We start from the raw sequence: 17807 nt of genomic DNA on the forward strand, positions 1-17807 counted from the left end.
TTACCTTGACCTTTGACCTAGTGACCTGAAAATCAATAGGGGTCATCTGCGAGTCATGATCAATCTACCTATCAAGTTTCATGATCCTAGGCCTAAGCGTTCTTGAGTTATCATCCGGAAACCATTTTACTTTTTCGGGTCACCGTGACCTTGACCTTTGACCTAGTGACCTCATAATCAATAGGGGTCATCTGCGAGTCATAATCAATGTACCTATGAAGTTTCATGATCCTAGGCCCAAGCGTTCTTGAGTTATCATCCGGAAACCACATGGTGGACGGACCGACCGACAGACCAACCGACAGACCGACGGACATGTGCAAAGCAATATACCCCATAAAAATACAGCATAGTCAACACCCACCCTGTGACCAGCATCTTAAATTTTTCAACTTGCATTAAGTTTCAATTTGCAGTAAGGGGGGGGGGGGGCAGGGCGGATGTTCGGGAGGGCAGGGCGCGGCGCCCTTCGATTAAGGCCTAGCTGGAGCACTGCTTCAAGCTCCTTCATAACACATTAACATGTTTTTTAATCATTTTCAAATAAATAATAACTTGTTTAACCCTTTACCACTAAGATATGTATTTAATGCATCCGTTAAACTACTGTCACGCTTCAACAAGTTTTCAAGTACCCTTGAATTGGAGGTGTCGCCTTCCCAGGAAGAAAATAACAACCAAAACAACATGTTTTCAACATTAAAGAGAGTAATTGTAAAAGTTGAAAATACAGTGTAGCTTGGTATAAGTATTTTTTATCTGCTTGGTAATGTTCATTACAACATGTACATAAACATATTTGTTAGATTCAGAATCTCAGAAATGTGCATCACAACCACAATGTTTTGTTACAACCAGTTATTTTAATGTTCACCTCAAAAATGTGAAAATGTGCTTATATTAAAATAATTTAGTTATGAGTTTTTAACAAGGTGAATCTCGTGGTATTTCAACGCATTGGTGCAAAAAGGTACCATGCAACATTGAAATTAGAAAGCACATGGTGACCTTTTTGTACCAATGGGGCAATTTGATATTGCGATTACATACTCTTTTAATGTGGTTATTAATAGGGTTCAATACTTAAAATAGTTTTAACGGCAGGACTAATTAACGGATATAGAGAATAATAGGTTAGTGTTGATGATAGATCAGGTTTATCATGCGAGGCTTAGAAAACAAAAAGCACGAGCCTTGGCGATTGCTTTTTCGTTTTCGTGCCGAGCATGGTAAACCTGATCTATAATCAACACTAATCTATTATTCTATTTATCCGACTTTTTATTTTGTAAACCTTTTTATTTAAACAAAATTAGTTTGACTGGATAATTTCGCTGGATTTATGACGTCATTTTGTCGAAATATTGACTCCATTTCCTGCCGTTGATTATACATGTAGATGATATTTAATCAATGGGGCTTTAATCAACCGAAATCGCTGTTAAAGTGGGATAATAGTAATTATATTTTTTCTTGCAGAAGAATGGCGAATTCCTTAAGTGCTTTGATATGTTGAACTATGTGACTGAAAATATTTTCCTTGCAATGAAGGGCGGCAAGGGAGTGGGAAGTGGAAGAGGACCATAATTGAAACATATTGATTGTAAGGTTTTAAAGAAGTTTTACTAAATAGACAATTCTGAGTTCAGGTATATTTTCCACAATCTACAGTACACTCCACGCGTTTTCCCAAAAAACGCGCTCACTTCGCGTTTTGATTCCTGCTAGCGAGTGTTTACGCGGAGTTTGAGAGCCAGGTAAAACGCGACGTTCCGCCCAGTTCGCTAAACCCGCGACGTGTATTACTTTAGCCTAGTCGGTAAATGCAGACAATTTCCGTTCTTATCAGCGACCGCCGTGCAACACCGCATTAGCAGTGTGCTACTGGGCATGCCAAAAAATAAAAACATTGTCATTAAAAATTGTTTAAATGCTGTGGCTTATAAAAATAAAGATAATTGTTTAAACAATTCAAATATGTTTTTATTCACAGGTATGTCGACAATATGAATGAATATACGACATGTAAAACGTTTTGACCAATTAATATTTAATTCATTACACATATAACACCAGAATAAATGTTCCGTTTAATTTCCAAATGAGAATAATTGTTGTAATTCTAAACACGCTTCCGATTTTTAATGTTAACACAACGTTTACAAATGCTTTCAATATACAGTCATCATGTATATTTCCCGACAAAAGCGCGCGAAAAATTTGCTACAATGTACAAGTTCAAGGTTTATGCGTTTTATTGTGTGAAAAAGGGGCCATAATTCTTACAAAATGCTCAAAACAGTTGTCTGCTGTAGTTTATAGATGGGGGTAATGTTGGTAAAGAAGTATGCAAAATATAAAAGCAATATGTAAAGGGAAATGATAATATTTTAGGTAGTACGCAAACTTTAACATTCCAAAGCTAACGCACATGGGAATGCTGACGCCGGGATGAGTAGGATAGCTTCACTATATAAATTTCATATATAATAGACGAGCTAAAAATAGCATTCATGTAACATTTTTCGTAATTAACGTGGTCCAGGTCAATAAAACAACAACAACACAACAACAACAAATTGTTCATTTCTGTTAAAATGACAATGAAGCCATGGTAACAGTATAATGAGAAGAAACAAACAAAACAAAGATATAACTTTGACCGTAGCTTCCAGTTTTTTTGTTCAAATTCGCGGCTGGTAATCAGCCCCATCCCCTATTCAAAAAAGTACATATTTTAGTATATAAAAAGTATATAACTAGGACCAAAAAATTCCCAATTGAAGGTTTCCCAGCAAAAAAATATTTGTGTGTGTGTGTGTGTAGATTTCACATTTACTTCATCTCCAATCCAGCTCTTTAAATTGAACCTTAGTAAATATAATATTGAAAACACTTTTATTCTCAACTTTGATGCATTTGTTTAGTAATCAACAACAACGCTAATTTCCCAAGTTCAATCAAAACGCAGTCATTTTTCCCAATCCAAAGGGACCCGGAACCATTCCCAAATTTCGTAAAAAAAAACCCTGCACTGGCTTGCGAATGAAAAAGTCATTAAGTAACGTAAATAATAATGATATGATAATGTTAATTACCACCTAGTACAAATGTCTCAAAGGAGCTGTAATAGATTTAAAAGCTTTTAATTAGACAAACAACGGACAGATCTTTAGGGAACTCTTTCCTCCATATTAAAACAAAAGCATGAATAAATGTCCAACTCAACCAATCAGAAATAATATGTACAATGTACCTTTGGGCATTTACTTGCTAACAAAATACCAAGCTCAATTGATACATACTTCTGATTTTTCAATTGATACAGGATTTTTTGCAATATTACTTGATCACTTCTTGTTCCATTTATTTGTACTCATTCTTTCAAAAAAACTGTTTGATACCAATTTAGATTTTCATTCTGTCAACTGTTCCTTTAACATTTACTTCAGCAAAACTTCCCTGTATCTTGCTAATAGACTGTCATTGAACATTTAAGGTGTTTTAAATAAGAAACGAAGTATTCAAAATACTAAGGTCCAGATTACATAATTATTTGGTTTCTCCATATTGGCTTCAAGCTTTGCATATATTGAATTGCATAAAATTAAACCAAACACAAAACAAGAGATATGTTTGTCAGAATCACAATGCCCCCTATTATTTTATCCCCTTAAAAAATATTACTTACATGTACCTTGTGAAAATGATCTGTACCTGCCAAATCATAAAAAGAAATTATCTCCCTTTTAAGCTTGTTACTTCCCTTGGATTATTTTTTTACCTTTGACTTTGAAAGATGACCATGACCTTGACCATTCACTACTCAAAATGTTCAGCTCTATGAGATACACATGCATGCCAAATATCAAATTGCTATCTTCAATATTGCAAAAGTTATGGCCAATGTTAAAGTTTTTGGACAGATAGACTGACAGACGGATGGACCGACAGTTCAACTGCTTTATATATTAAACTAAAAATACCTTTAAAGTAGAAAAAGTCATCCCTGATTAGCCTTAGCTGACTGCACAGGCTAATCTTGGACTACACTTTAAGCACATGCAATAAACCCTGTTTTCCCGTCGCGAGGCTCATATCTACTTGTACAGTAGTTAGCCACGAAACATGAATAAATTATTTTTTAAGCATTAAACAAGATTTTTGGCATTTAAATGGAGCTGTTTGTAGCGATATGTTCATATGAAATCCGCTTCACGGATTGTTTATGCATCTTAGACAGTTACATCCGGAATGCAAGTGAATAAGGATAAAGACTCTTGTCCCATCAAGTGAAACATAACAGTATTGTTTTGTACATGAGTGGACCAATAAATTGTACAAAAAAGTATATTATGATTTCATGTCAAGATGTATTGGGCATGTTTGGGAGAAATGCATCAGCCATGATATGATAATCCCTTCTCACAAACTTTGAGGCAAATTAACACTATCAACAAAAGTTACAAAATTACTCATGAATGGTATTTTTTTAGTGCTTGTTTAACCCTTTCCTACTTAGAATCAAAGTGAAAATGGCTATTTGCAAACGTGCCTTTCCACAATACACACAACATAAAATAATATCAACAAAACCTCATCTGACTGTATATGTTTGAGATATTAAAACAATAATGTAATGCACTTAAATAAAACTAAGGTGCATGTAACTATCAATACTTTGTACAGTGCTCATCTATCTATCATGACCTTGAACAAAAGGCATTCTAAAGTTCAACATGGATTCTGTTGTTTTTCAGAGCACAGCTCTGCATGAAATAACAGATATTTTATGCCCCTAAATAAACCCAGATACATAGACAAGGATGATATCAGTGACAGAATTTCTTGATTTAAACGCATAAAGAACTGACAGTTTAAGTCCATGTGCAGAATTTAGGTCACGCTGCTAATAACCCAGTATTGATTAAGCGATTCCACAGAGCAGTTCAAATATTGGTGACTGTTACAATCGGTCCCACTGCATGTCGGCTCATATTGTACGTCGGACGCCTGTCCTATGAAACTTCATACCATACATGTACCGGTAGTGGATAACATCTGATTCTTTCAGTAAACCTATACTATTAATATAATATCTATAATTATATACAATATAGTGGAATAGGGAAAGATCTAAAATCGGGTAATGTAACCAAGGAAAAGATGGGGCACATTTTTTGATTCCTGTACTGGGATGGCATTAAAGATCGGAATTTACTCCAAAAATTTTCTTTCAATACATGCGCATCTTGCTCTGTGAAACGAGGCTTAATGTATACAAGAAACATTAACCATACCCAAGTTATTTATCAGACCGAATTTCTATTTTAAGGGACAGTTACCTTGACCTTGACCAATCTGTTCTACACAAATCACATATTTAGCTTAAAAATTAAGACCTTGATAACAAATTAAATGTACTAGGAAAGATACTATTAAAAACTTTTTCAAAAACTGTTTAGAAATGAATATCTTCAACAAAAAACAAATCTTGTTGTATGCATAACATTAAATTAATACTTTTCAAAATCTTGGCTTTTGCATAACATGTCAATCATTTGAACATAAACCATTTACCAAAATGCAAATTTAAAACTGTGTTAAGAGAAAAACCTAGATTTTGGATGAGAACAATCATATTTTTTATTTAAATCTAAAATCTGATTTTTTTAAAATAAAAAAACAACCTCAATATGCATGTTACAGAGTTTTCTATACACTTATTAAATGTAAACCACAATTGTTTGTTTAACCAGCATACTAAACAGATCATAAACTTCCAGCGTCACATGAACTGATGAGCTATGACCAGGAAATATCAGTGTCAGTTGTGCTAGTGGCCTAGACATGAAGATGACAGATCAGGTGAGCCATGTACATATATTGTTATTTAGATCAACCTTACACGCATGGTGAGATATATGTGTCTTGTTTTGAGAAAACGGGGCTAAATGCATCTGCGTAAAGTGACATCCCAGATTAGCCTGTGCAGTTTGCACAGGCTAATCAGGGATGACACTTTCCGCTTAAATGGTATTTTTCGTTTAAAGGATGTCCCTTTTTTCGAAAATCTAGTTTAAGCAGAAAGTGTCGTCCCTGATTAGCCTGTGCGGACTGCTCAGGCTAATCTGGGACAACACTTTATGCACATGCATTATGCCCCGTTTTCTCAGAACAAGACACATATAGGCTGGGAAGATCTGAACCCTTTACCACTTAGATACGTATTTTGACGCATTTGTAGTCACTCAGAAAGTTAAATTTAATTAAAGACTTTTCTACTGTATTCAAGTTTTAACGACTTCATTTCCAACCCTTAGATACTGATGAGCAGCATAAAGCATAAAACCTGAACAGCCTGCAAGTAAAGAACAGACTGCGAATTACTCGTAGGCTGTTCTGGTTAAATGCTGGTTGCAAAAGCCATTTTCACTTTGCTTCTGATGGGGAAAGGGTTAAGGTTGAACGACAGTGGAGAATGATCAAACATGAGACCTCCTTATAGCATGTGATATCATAGCTATTTGTATTTGAGAGAAACAAAACTCTTTTAAATTCCCCTAAACTTGAATCTTATTTAAATGCATACATAACATGCCTTGCCTTTCTGCCTCAAAGATTTATTTTCTACATTTTGTTCCTCAAGACTGTCAAGTTCAACATTCTTGAATAAATTATTAATTTTTAGCATTAAGAAGATAACTTTAGCCTTTAAAATAAATTAAAAAGATTCTGTCAGACTATCAAGTTAAACATTGTGCAATAAACATAATGAAGTTATCTATTCAAATATGTCCATGAGGAAAACTCCACAACACTTAGTGGTAATAGATAACACTGACATAGTTTACTATAATGAAGGAAGGTGTAATAAAATACCCAGTTATCTTACCATATCAACAACATTATCTAGATATCTATCTTCCAAGTACCCACGCCCAACGGAAGAAAAATTATAGAGCCTAGGCAAAATTTCATAGGTGTCCAATACCAGCTGAAACCTTACATTTTGTTTTGTATACATACTGGTAATGAACTTCCCAGTCTGCCAAACTGACCAACTTCATGTTTGGTTTGATCAGCAAATTCAATAATGAATTGATGCCTATTCTTACTTACTGCTTCATCAACTTGATATGTGCACATTCTTCACTCTACCTCTTTCCCACTCAGAAGCAAAGTGAAAATGGCTTTTGCAACCAGCATAAAATCAGAACAGCCTGCGAGTAACTCACAGTATGTTCAGGTTTTATGCCGTCTGCTGCTCATCAGTATCTACTAGTATTTGGAAATGAAGCATTGAAAACTTGAATCTACTAAAAAAATATCTTTAATTTAATTTAACTTTTAAGTGACTACAAATGTGTCAAAATACGGTACGTATCTAAGGAGAACAGAGCTATAATACCATCGCACATATTTTGGCATAACATTTGTTACACACACCATAATGTTTACACAGATAAACCATCATCATAATGTTCACAGATGAGGCTTTACCCTTAATTTTGCTGAGGCAAATAACCACATTGGACAACTTCTGTCCTATCTGGTACCAAAATAGGAGGCATTTTATCTTTTATAAGATTTTTTTGAAACTTCATTGAATCGACGGACATGTCCGACAAAACATTCATGGGCCGATCAAAATTCTTATCTTGTCTGCTTGAAATGTCTGATAAAATATTTTCAGGTTATCCAAGAAATTTTTAATTATTTATATAACATCATCACCCGGCTGCATTCTTTGCAGAACATAAAACACGACTGTTATTACCAATAAAGGGTAGTAAAGCCACTTTTGATTGGTCAAAAATCATATAGAAAAAATCGGGATTATTTGCCAATGTTTGGTGCAACATTCTCTCCCAAAAGTCAACAAAAAAATATTGTTAGTTTCCTATATCTTCACGACAAGTCACTATAGGTGTATGCTTCAAGCAGGGCTCGGTACAATCATTTGACCAAGAACATTTTGGATAAAATATATACGTAGAGTTAGATATAAAAGAACACGCATAGAATGTATCAGCGTCTTTTATAACCTTCAATTTTGTGTTCATTTGCCTCATTTGGAATTTAGACATTGTTTCCAAATTGTGAAAATATTTGAATATCTCAAAGACCGATCCAGAACAGCATGCAGACGACAATTTGGAAACGTCCGTCAGCAAGTGGAAGAAATACGAGGACAAGTGTCTCTATAGTCAATATGTTGAGTCATGGAAGACATTTAGAGCACATTTTCTCTGGCATGAAATAATAATCTAAGAATTTCTGACAGAAATCTTTGAAAACTAAATTAAAATTTAAGAGAAAACACTTTTGAGTGTCGGGCAGTCTGTAACGATGACCTAGAATGAGGTTTGTTTTCTTTTTATACTTTAGGATGATCTTAGAAGGTAAAAAACTTTAGATGTTTTGTAGACTCACCATTTTAAATGAAGGAGTTATTGTACATTGTACTTTAGCCTCGCCAAGAAAACATGCCTTAACGCATAAGCTGTAAGTGTCTTCCCTATGCACAGTATAATCTGGGACAAACTTCCACCTCAACATGATTTTTGCTATAAAGATATTCTTTGAAATGAAAAATACACTAAAAACAAAAAGTGTTGTCCATGGTTAGCCTGTGCAGACTGCCCAGGCTTATCTAGGACACACTTTAGCCACATATGTTAAGCCCCTATCTAGGACACACTTTAGCCACATATGTAAAGGCTTATCTAGGACACACTTTAGCCACATATGTAAAGGCTTATCTAGGACACACTTTAGCCACATATGTAAAGGCTTATCTAGGACACACTTTAGCCACATATGTAAAGGCTTATCTAGGACACACTTTAGCCACATATGTAAAGGCTTATCTAGGACACACTTTAGCCACATATGTAAAGGCTTATCTAGGACACACTTTAGCCACATATGTAAAGCCCATATCTAGGACACACTTTAGCCACATATGTAAAGGCTTATCTAGGACACACTTTAGCCACATATGTAAAGCCCCTTATCTAGGACACACTTTAGCCATATATGTAAAGCCCCTTATCTAGGACACACTTTAGCCACATATGTAAAGCCCCTTATCTAGGACACACTTTAGCCACATATGTAAAGCCCCTATCTAGGACACACTTTAGCCACATATGTAAAGCCCCTATCTAGGACACACTTTAGCCACATATGTAAAGCCCCTATCTAGGACACACTTTAGCCACAAAGGTAAAGCCCCTATCTAGGACACACTTTAGCCACATATGTAAAGCCCCTATCTAGGACACACTTTAGCCACATATGTAAAGCCCCTTATCCAAGAGCAAGCTCATCTAGAAAAAATAAAGTCACAAATTATTGGTATATGTGCATAATACTGCATATACATGGTTTTCTAAGGATTCTTTAAGATTGGCATGCATAAAGTGTTAAGGAAGAGAGAATGTGAATAACAAGCTTTTCCTTTACCAGTTCAAGTGGAAAATAAACACTTGTTACTCACAACTACACATGTAACTAATAATTATATATTTTTTTACTCAATCTTACGCATGTAGTTTTGCCAAATCACCTATAGCTTATGTTTTCAATAGAGCTTGTGATTATAATTGATAGTTGATACAAAAGTTGTATATTCCTAGAAACAGCCCCTCCCTTATAAAAGCCCCTGTTCCCATTTTAATTAATCAATACTTCATTGATATTTACATGTAGTGTTGTTAAAAAAATGACGCTCATTGCAAATCAAAGGAATGCAAAATATTTGAATCATAAACAAATAATTCCATAATGAACAATACAGTCCAGGCTTTTTTTCCACTTTTTGGGAAGATAGCCCATGGCTTTGGAATTGGGAATTTTATCGGCATTTTCATGAAATTGGGAATATAAATTCATTAGCCTTTTTTTTCACACGAAAAGTACACTGATTAGGGAAATACTAAATTTGATTCAACTCTTTATAATCATTCAAATTAAAAGAAAAAATAATATAATACTTTGTTAGGTGTAATTGAATTAAAATTGAGATAAAATACAGATAAGACTTCTTTCTAAAAAAAAAAAATTTTTTTTTTTTTTTTTTTGGCAATTGAAAATTTTTTGCCACATTTTGGGAAAAAAGTATACTTTTTGGGATTGGGAACATAGCCGAATTTCGGCTATAAAATCGGGCCAAAAAAAACCCTGCAGTCAGATTTGGTTTCCTTACATGTTAATAACATCTTTATATTACCCATTTAAAAATTGATATTTTTTCAATATGCAGCTTGCGTAGACCAATCAGCAACTATGGTGTCCGCTACAATGTCACACAAGGTTTTGTGGGCTCATTAGCTAACAAGGTATCTCTTTACCAGATTGAAAAGATAAAACAGATGATGTTTGCAATGCAACTGACAAGTTTTACCTTTTGAAGAAATCATTGCATTAGTGGTCACTGCAGAAGGTTTTGAATAATCAATTAACAAGGACTGACACAAAGGAACAAAGACCTATAATAAGGATGATAATTAGAACCAGTGATACATGTACATGTAAATTCTAAAATATTGAGAGTCCAAAATACGACTGAACATCCAAATGCAACTGAAGATAAGTTGATGGTCAGATCTCTTATATGCCTTTATCTTTTTCCCACAATCAGTTGTGTGGTACAGTGTTTATTGCATAATTCTGTAAAATTTACATGTATGCAACACACGGTTTCATTCATATAACCTTTATATTTGAAGATTTTGTTTAATTTAAGTTGTTTATCATGCACAATAAAAGTTATTTATGATACAAAAATAAAGCTAATTATGAGAATTTATGACTCATGAAGTCATTTCTTGCACTGCACTCTATATACTAATCAACACTGTATGAAGCGTATACACTTGTAGAAGAAATAATTGAGTCAATGACATTAATGACATAAAATTTATTAATTTACAAGTGTCATAAGGTGGAATTATTCTTAACAGTTTAAACAACATGAAAAATAGTTGCCACAACATTTGTTGTGCCAAAAAAACCCATCATTGGTATTACTGATCAGATGTGCTGGTCCATATTTTTGGCGTATACATGTATATATGGGATGTTTAAAATCCCTCAATGAACGTCTGAATTCCTGATACAGAATGGCTGAAGCGACACATTTCTTTGAGTCAGAATACAAAATAACCTCTGTCAACTGAACAGTTATTAATTTTACTCATCTCAGAAGACAGGAAGCGTGCACACTTTAAAATGGATGGTACAGACAATAAATAAGGATTCAAGGTAACAAAAATAGTCAATTTACACTTAATTTGTGGTTTAACATTTTCTTTACAAAGAGTTAAAATTATGTATTGTACACTCTTTACTTGGTTTTGTTGATACATATACAGTACAGCCCACGCGGAACCAACATAATCCTCAGTCACGCCACGGCCAGAATCATAAGTTCTTGGCAGCCGCAACGCGTGTTCATGCGGCGTATCCCCGAGGCAGTCGGCATCAATCCGCGCAACAACGCCGAGTCTGTATTTTCCTCGCGTACTTTCGCGAAATAAATCCACCGCATACGTACGCGGCAGATCAAGTGAAAAGATATACATTTGGGTAGCATAGAAACCTAGATTTACCCTACTTTCATAGTTATTATTTTTATATGATGCTTTTTAGACTATTTATATAATATCATGTCTTCAAATATATACGACATGTCATGCGCTTAAAAAGTTTAACAAATTATCGTTGAATTAATTACGCACAACTGTAAATGTTTCGTTTGATTCTCAAATGAGCATTTCAATTTGTAATCCGAAACACACTTCCAAAATTAAACACAAACGCAACATTAACAATTAAATTCTAGCGTCAAATAATCAGTGCTTTATCCTTTGTCTCAATAAAAATTGCACGAAATTATGCAGACATGTAGAACGTCACACAGCAGGGGTTTTTCTCGCTTCATTGGGAACAAGAGCACCGCCTTGCGGGTGCAGACTGCTCATCTATTTTCTTTTTAAAGGTGAAGGGACTCTCATTTTCAATCACAAAGGAGGGAGGGGTGGAGTGAAGAGGGGTGGTGGTCATTTGTGAGATGATCTTAAAAAAAAAAAAATTAGGGGGGGGGGGATTCAGGGGGGGGGGGAGGGGGGGGGGGGAGATTCTTGGGTGCGATGGTTGGACGGTATTTCAAACATAAAATAATATATAAAAAAATTGTGTTTTTTAACCGTTTAAAAAAAAATTTGGGGGTGGGGGGTGGGGTGGGTATAGTGTGAGGGTGTGGTGGTCATTTGTGAGATGATCAAAAAAAAAAAAATTAGGGGGGGATTCGGGGGGGGGGGGGAGGGCACGGGGGATGGTTTGGGTGGAGTCTATTGTGGTATGTCAGGTACGAGTAGCTTTGTCAAAGTATCAATCAAATCTAATCATAAATAAAGAAGTTATGGCAATTTTAGCAAAATTTAATAATTTGACCTTGAGAGTCAAGGTCATTCAAAGGTCAAGGTAAAATTCAACTTGCCAGGTACAGTAACCTCATGATAGCATGAAAGAAGTTTGAAAGCAATAGCCTTGATACTTAAGAAGTAAAGTGGATCGAAACACAAAATTTAACCATATATTTAAAGTTACTAAGTCAAAAAAGGGCCATAATTCCGTAAAAATGACAACCAGAGTTATGCAACTTGTCCTTTTACTGTACCCTTATGATAGTTTGCGAGTGTTCCAAGTATGAAAGCAATATCTATGATACTTTAGGGGTTAAGTGGACCAAAACACAAAACTTAACAAAATTTTCAATTTTCTAAGTATAAAGTTTAAAGGGCCCATAATTCCTTCCAAATGCCAGTCAGAGTTACATAACTTTGCATGCACAGTCCCCTTATGATAGTTAATAAGTATTGCAAGTATGAAAGCAATAGCTTTGATACTGTAGGAATAAAGTGGACCTAAACACAAAACTTAAACACATTTTCAATTTTCTAAGTATAAAAAGGGCACATAATTCTGTCAAAATGCCAGTCAGAGTTACATTACTTTGCCTGCACAGTCCCCTTATGATAGTTAGTAAGTTTTGCAAGTATGAAAGCAATAGCTTTGATACTTACGGAATAAAATGGACCTAAACACAAAACTTAACCAAAATTTTCAATTTTCTAAGTATAAAAAGGGCACATAATTCTGTCAAAATGCACGCCAGAGCTATCTAACTTTGCCTGCCCAGTCCCCTCATGATAGGAAGTAAGTGTACCAAGTTTGAATGCAATAGCATTGATACTTTCTGAGAAAAGTGGACCTAAACGCAAAACTTAACCAAAATTTTCAATTTTCTAAGTATGAAAAGGGCACACAATTCTGTCAAAATGCACGCCAGAGTTATCTAACTTTGCCTGCCCAGTCCTCTCATGATAGTAAGTAAGTGTACCAAGTTTGAATGCAATAGCATTGATACTTTCTGAGAAAAGTGGACCTAAACGCAAAACTTAACCGGACGCCGACGCAGACGCCGACGCCAAGGTGATGACAATAGCTCATAATTTTTTTTCAAAAAATAGATGAGCTAAAAAACCCTAGCCTATGGATTTTGGGAAGAAATTGCTCATTTTGGGAAAAATTCTCGCTAAAATACTGCTTTGGGAAATGAAAAAGCTGGTGTAAGTTAGGATTTTTGGGAAAACTGCATGATTTTAAAGAAATTTTCAATTTGGAAGCGGCCTTTAATAGGCCTTTGTTATATAAGGCTGAAATTACACCCCTGCATGGAAAGTTTGGGTGTATTTTGTATTGTATAAAAACATGAACATCATGTCAGGTGATTTACACATATTCAGTGGAAAAAAAACATGCCCGGATTAGACGTTATTTCATCACATCTTTAAACAATGCCAACATTTATTTGATACTTAAGAAAAATGGCGAATGTTTGTGTTTCTTGAAATTCTTGAGCCCTTTTATCGTAAATATTTACCAGAATTTGCTTTTAAACTGGAATATACGGGATTATCAGGTAAATAGTAGCGATGGAAAAAGTAGTAAGTATGCAGTAAGAGATACATTATATTAATTATGATTTTAAATATTATTATCATTGTTCTTTAAAAATTTATTGACTAACAAATCATTTTTAAAAGATTTTTATTTTATGATGCACATCGCCTCCGCGTCATATCGCAGATTGTGGCTTGCCTCGGCGGACAGATGCGAAGCATCGCAGAGAAATGCAACGTGCCACGGCATACTGACCTGGCTTCAACGGCCGGCTCTGAATCGACTCGTTGCGCCTCGACTCCATGGATCGTACAATATGTTTGTTCTGCGAGGGCTGTACTGTTCCATCATTTGTATTATTTTGCTACATCTAAATAAATCGTTTACAGACACTGAATGTCAATACACATGACAATATTTCCCACTGTGATGTCAATTTGACTTTTACAGGCGAACAATTTTACATTTTTTCAAATTTGCAGCATCTGAGTCCATGATTATCAAATGCAAAACTGTGTATGAATTGATACATTTCATTATTAATATATATATATATATATATATATATATATATATATATATATATATATATATATATATATATATATACAGGCTTTTTCCGCTCCATTTTGGGAATACGCCACACTGGAATTTTGGGAATTTCGCGACGCGAAAACCCCCATTTTGGGAAAAAAATTATTCGCAAAATTGGCTCAATTGGGAAAAATTATCGCATGTAAATAGTGTTTCTTATATTTCAAAGAAACCGTTAACTGGTAAATAACGACTATTTTGATAACTTATTATTATAATTTTACAAAGTATTATGAACATGTGAGATAACTGCAGGTTTTTTAATCTGAATTTGGGGAAAAGGCCTGGCCTTTTTTGAGGTGAAAAAAATCGTGCGAAGCGCCGGATTTTGAGGAAAATAAGGAAAGTCTTAAATAATAATAACATATTTTACAGTCTTTAAAACAAATTCAAGGCAACAGATTCTTAAATTATACAACACTTTCTATTTTCTACACCGGATCAGGTTAACTTATATATTTTAAGGTAAAAAAAAAAAAAAAATTTTTTTTTTTTTTTGGGGGAATTGGGATTTTTTTTTTCAATTTGGAAAAAAACTACCAGATTTGCATTGGGAATGGGGCCAATTTCGGACCCGTGGCATGGGGCGGAAAAAGCCTGATATATATATATATATATATATATATATATATACACATTACTCTGCTATCAAATACCAATCTGAATGCTCAATGCTATAAACATGCTTAATTCTACTTGCCAAAAAAAAGTAAACTGGAACACCATTAGTAATTTAGTTCACTGTACTTAAAATTACTGCACCTTAGTTTGCATTTTGCAACTTTACCAATTTAGTGGTGCTCAAATGTTTGTTTTTTAATTAATATTCATTGGAATTTGATGCCAAAAGAATGAGAATTGTTTACAAAAATTTCGAAGGCTAATTGGGTTTATATGTAGTTCTTCTTGAATGCTTTGAGGTTTTATAACTTCATACGTAGAGTTCTTCTTGTTAACCGATTTTTTAATGTCAAAAAATAATTTATCACCTATGTATATGAAATAGAGTTCAATCAACCTAATACAATGTACATTGTAACAAACATAATACCTGTTATCAACGACATCAATTTGCAAGTGATTTGTAGAGAAATACTCGAAACAAAAACTTTATACAAAAAACGTTATCAAACCGAAAGCCGAAGTTTTTAGTTGACGATTTGATCTATTTTAGGGATTGGTTGATTAGACACAGAAATATCTCGCCAAGGATTCTGGTGATAGTCAATAGCGTGCTTTCAAATTCGGAAATTTGTCGGAATTCTCGGCTTTGTCCATTGCAAAAAACATGCAAATTTTAATGAATATATTATATAACGGATAATATCACTTAGAAGCCTGGTGGAACCCTTAACATCTCATGCCCCCATTACAGAATATAACATTGAAAATATGACTTGTTTTAAATGTTAATGACCCTATATGGTTTATAATATGGCATTTGGGTCGACAAGTCAGTTGTTATTCTGAGCCAATGTTAGTTCTGGCTACCATAACTTTAAATGTCGCTTTTTATGATATTTGACAGGCACGACTTTATAGCTATGGACCAACCCCATTAGGAAAGTCAACCAGAAATTCCCGAAAAGTTGACAGTTAACAAAGACCGGTCCAAAACAGCTTTTAAATGCAGTTATTGGCCCAAATCAACCACTTGATGGAAAGATTGACATTTTTCACATATAACTGATATATTTTTTCACAAAATACTACATTAAACATTTAAAATTTATTTATTCTACTCTTACATATCGAGAAAAACAGTGATGTGACAGACTTTCTTGAAATGCGAATCTCCCGAGATTTCACGGTCATATGATGTTATTTCTATTTTTAGTAACATACCATGTGCTCAAGTGTTTTCAAATTCAGAATGACATTTCCCAGTATTTTAGATTATTCTTGCTTGTTTTGTAAACAAATTATAGTGTAAATACAAACTCAAGGTAAATAGTATTTAAAACTACCTGATTCACACTGCGATCAGTCTTATAATCCACCAAAAGTAAGTTGTTAATCTCAAATAATAGATTTCAGAAAACAAAAGTAATGTTTACAATTTCAGCAAAAAATGTCAAGGTCTATCCGAAAGTATCCAAAACTCGTCACGTGACAAAGCGACAATGGCGTCACAATTGTGAATTTCAGACTGGTTAGAGTTTTTTTTCATCTTTTGTAAGATGCATTTGAAACATTTGAACCTTAAAATATTCCCCGATTCAGTAATTTATATTCATTCACTAATATACGTAAAAATGTATCCAAGAAAATTAGCTTTCTTTGATTTATAGCGTGACATAAATATGTTATGGCTCTGGTTGACTTACGATATGGGGTTGGCTTCAGTGTACAGGTATGTCAATACTATATAAACTATACGCTGAAGTTTCTTTAGCTAAGCCAATGTTAATTGAACTGGTGTATTGTGCACTTGCAAGAGTCATAGTCATTTGTTCACACATTTGTAGTGAAATAAGTAATAACATAGTCAAACGTATGTGCAGCCAATTGATGTGAGAGAAACAAATGATTTAAATAACATCTACAAACAACCGTGAAAATACAAAACAAAATAAATTTTCATACGGGTTCAACTGATCATTTACTGTCAATATCAAATTAGTTACTTACACAACTTGCTTTTTAAATCCATGCATTGTGATATGTGTGGAAATTTTAAGATTTGTTTCCATTTTTTACTTTTGCCTTTCCTTTTTCCACCACCACCTGAAACAGAGAAATACACTATGTTGATCATGAACATTCGCAGAAATTGTAGTTTTAACAAATGTCAATTACAAGAACTAATCAATTTTACTTTTTTTAGCTGACAGTGTCTGCATTTGCCAACCATTACCTTCCCTTGCTTTAAGGTAAACGGTGTTTGCAACAATATTTTCCAATTCCATTGGGTCACTAGGAGTTAATGGACCTGCAAAAGGGTCCAATTAAGACCCCTATTCACCCAAATAGCACTTTATTTATAATCCAAGGGTGTGGTAAAGCGAAAATGGCGACTTTCATTATAGAATTACATCCGGCTTTGAGGATAGCTTAATGAAGACACCGGGAACCATTATTGTCCACCGCTCCAATTGGTCCGTGTCATGACGTCAATAAATCATGGGAGATAACTATTGTAATGGGGCTGTTTGCGATATTATAATAAACTGACCGTTGTCAATATTCCAGCAGGGTTGTTGTTCCATGCGCTCACATTAACATGAATGTAAATTAAC

General features: G+C 34.3%; 1 protein-coding gene across 4 annotated transcripts in view; it reads right to left on the bottom strand.

Moving 5' to 3' along the window:
• The window catches only part of LOC127858435 (G protein-coupled receptor kinase 5-like), a 165472-nt gene extending 147835 nt beyond the window's left edge, over positions 1-17637 (bottom strand). For 3 of the 4 annotated variants that reach the window (XR_008038888.1, XM_052395598.1, XM_052395597.1), the window contains exons 1-2: positions 17426-17637; positions 17200-17295 (exon numbers count right to left, since the gene is read on the bottom strand). Coding sequence is in view for 3 of the 4 variants with exons in the window: in XM_052395598.1 (XP_052251558.1) it covers positions 17200-17295; positions 17426-17477 (148 nt within the window). In the remaining variant the exon portion in view is untranslated. The remainder of the gene's footprint in view (positions 1-17199; positions 17296-17425) is intronic. The other variant, XM_052395599.1, reaches the window with a different exon arrangement.
• Between the last annotated feature and the right edge of the window lie 170 nt (positions 17638-17807).

This window comes from Dreissena polymorpha, chromosome 14 (genome assembly GCF_020536995.1).
Source record: "Dreissena polymorpha isolate Duluth1 chromosome 14, UMN_Dpol_1.0, whole genome shotgun sequence".
NCBI classification, from domain to species: domain Eukaryota; kingdom Metazoa; phylum Mollusca; class Bivalvia; order Myida; family Dreissenidae; genus Dreissena; species Dreissena polymorpha.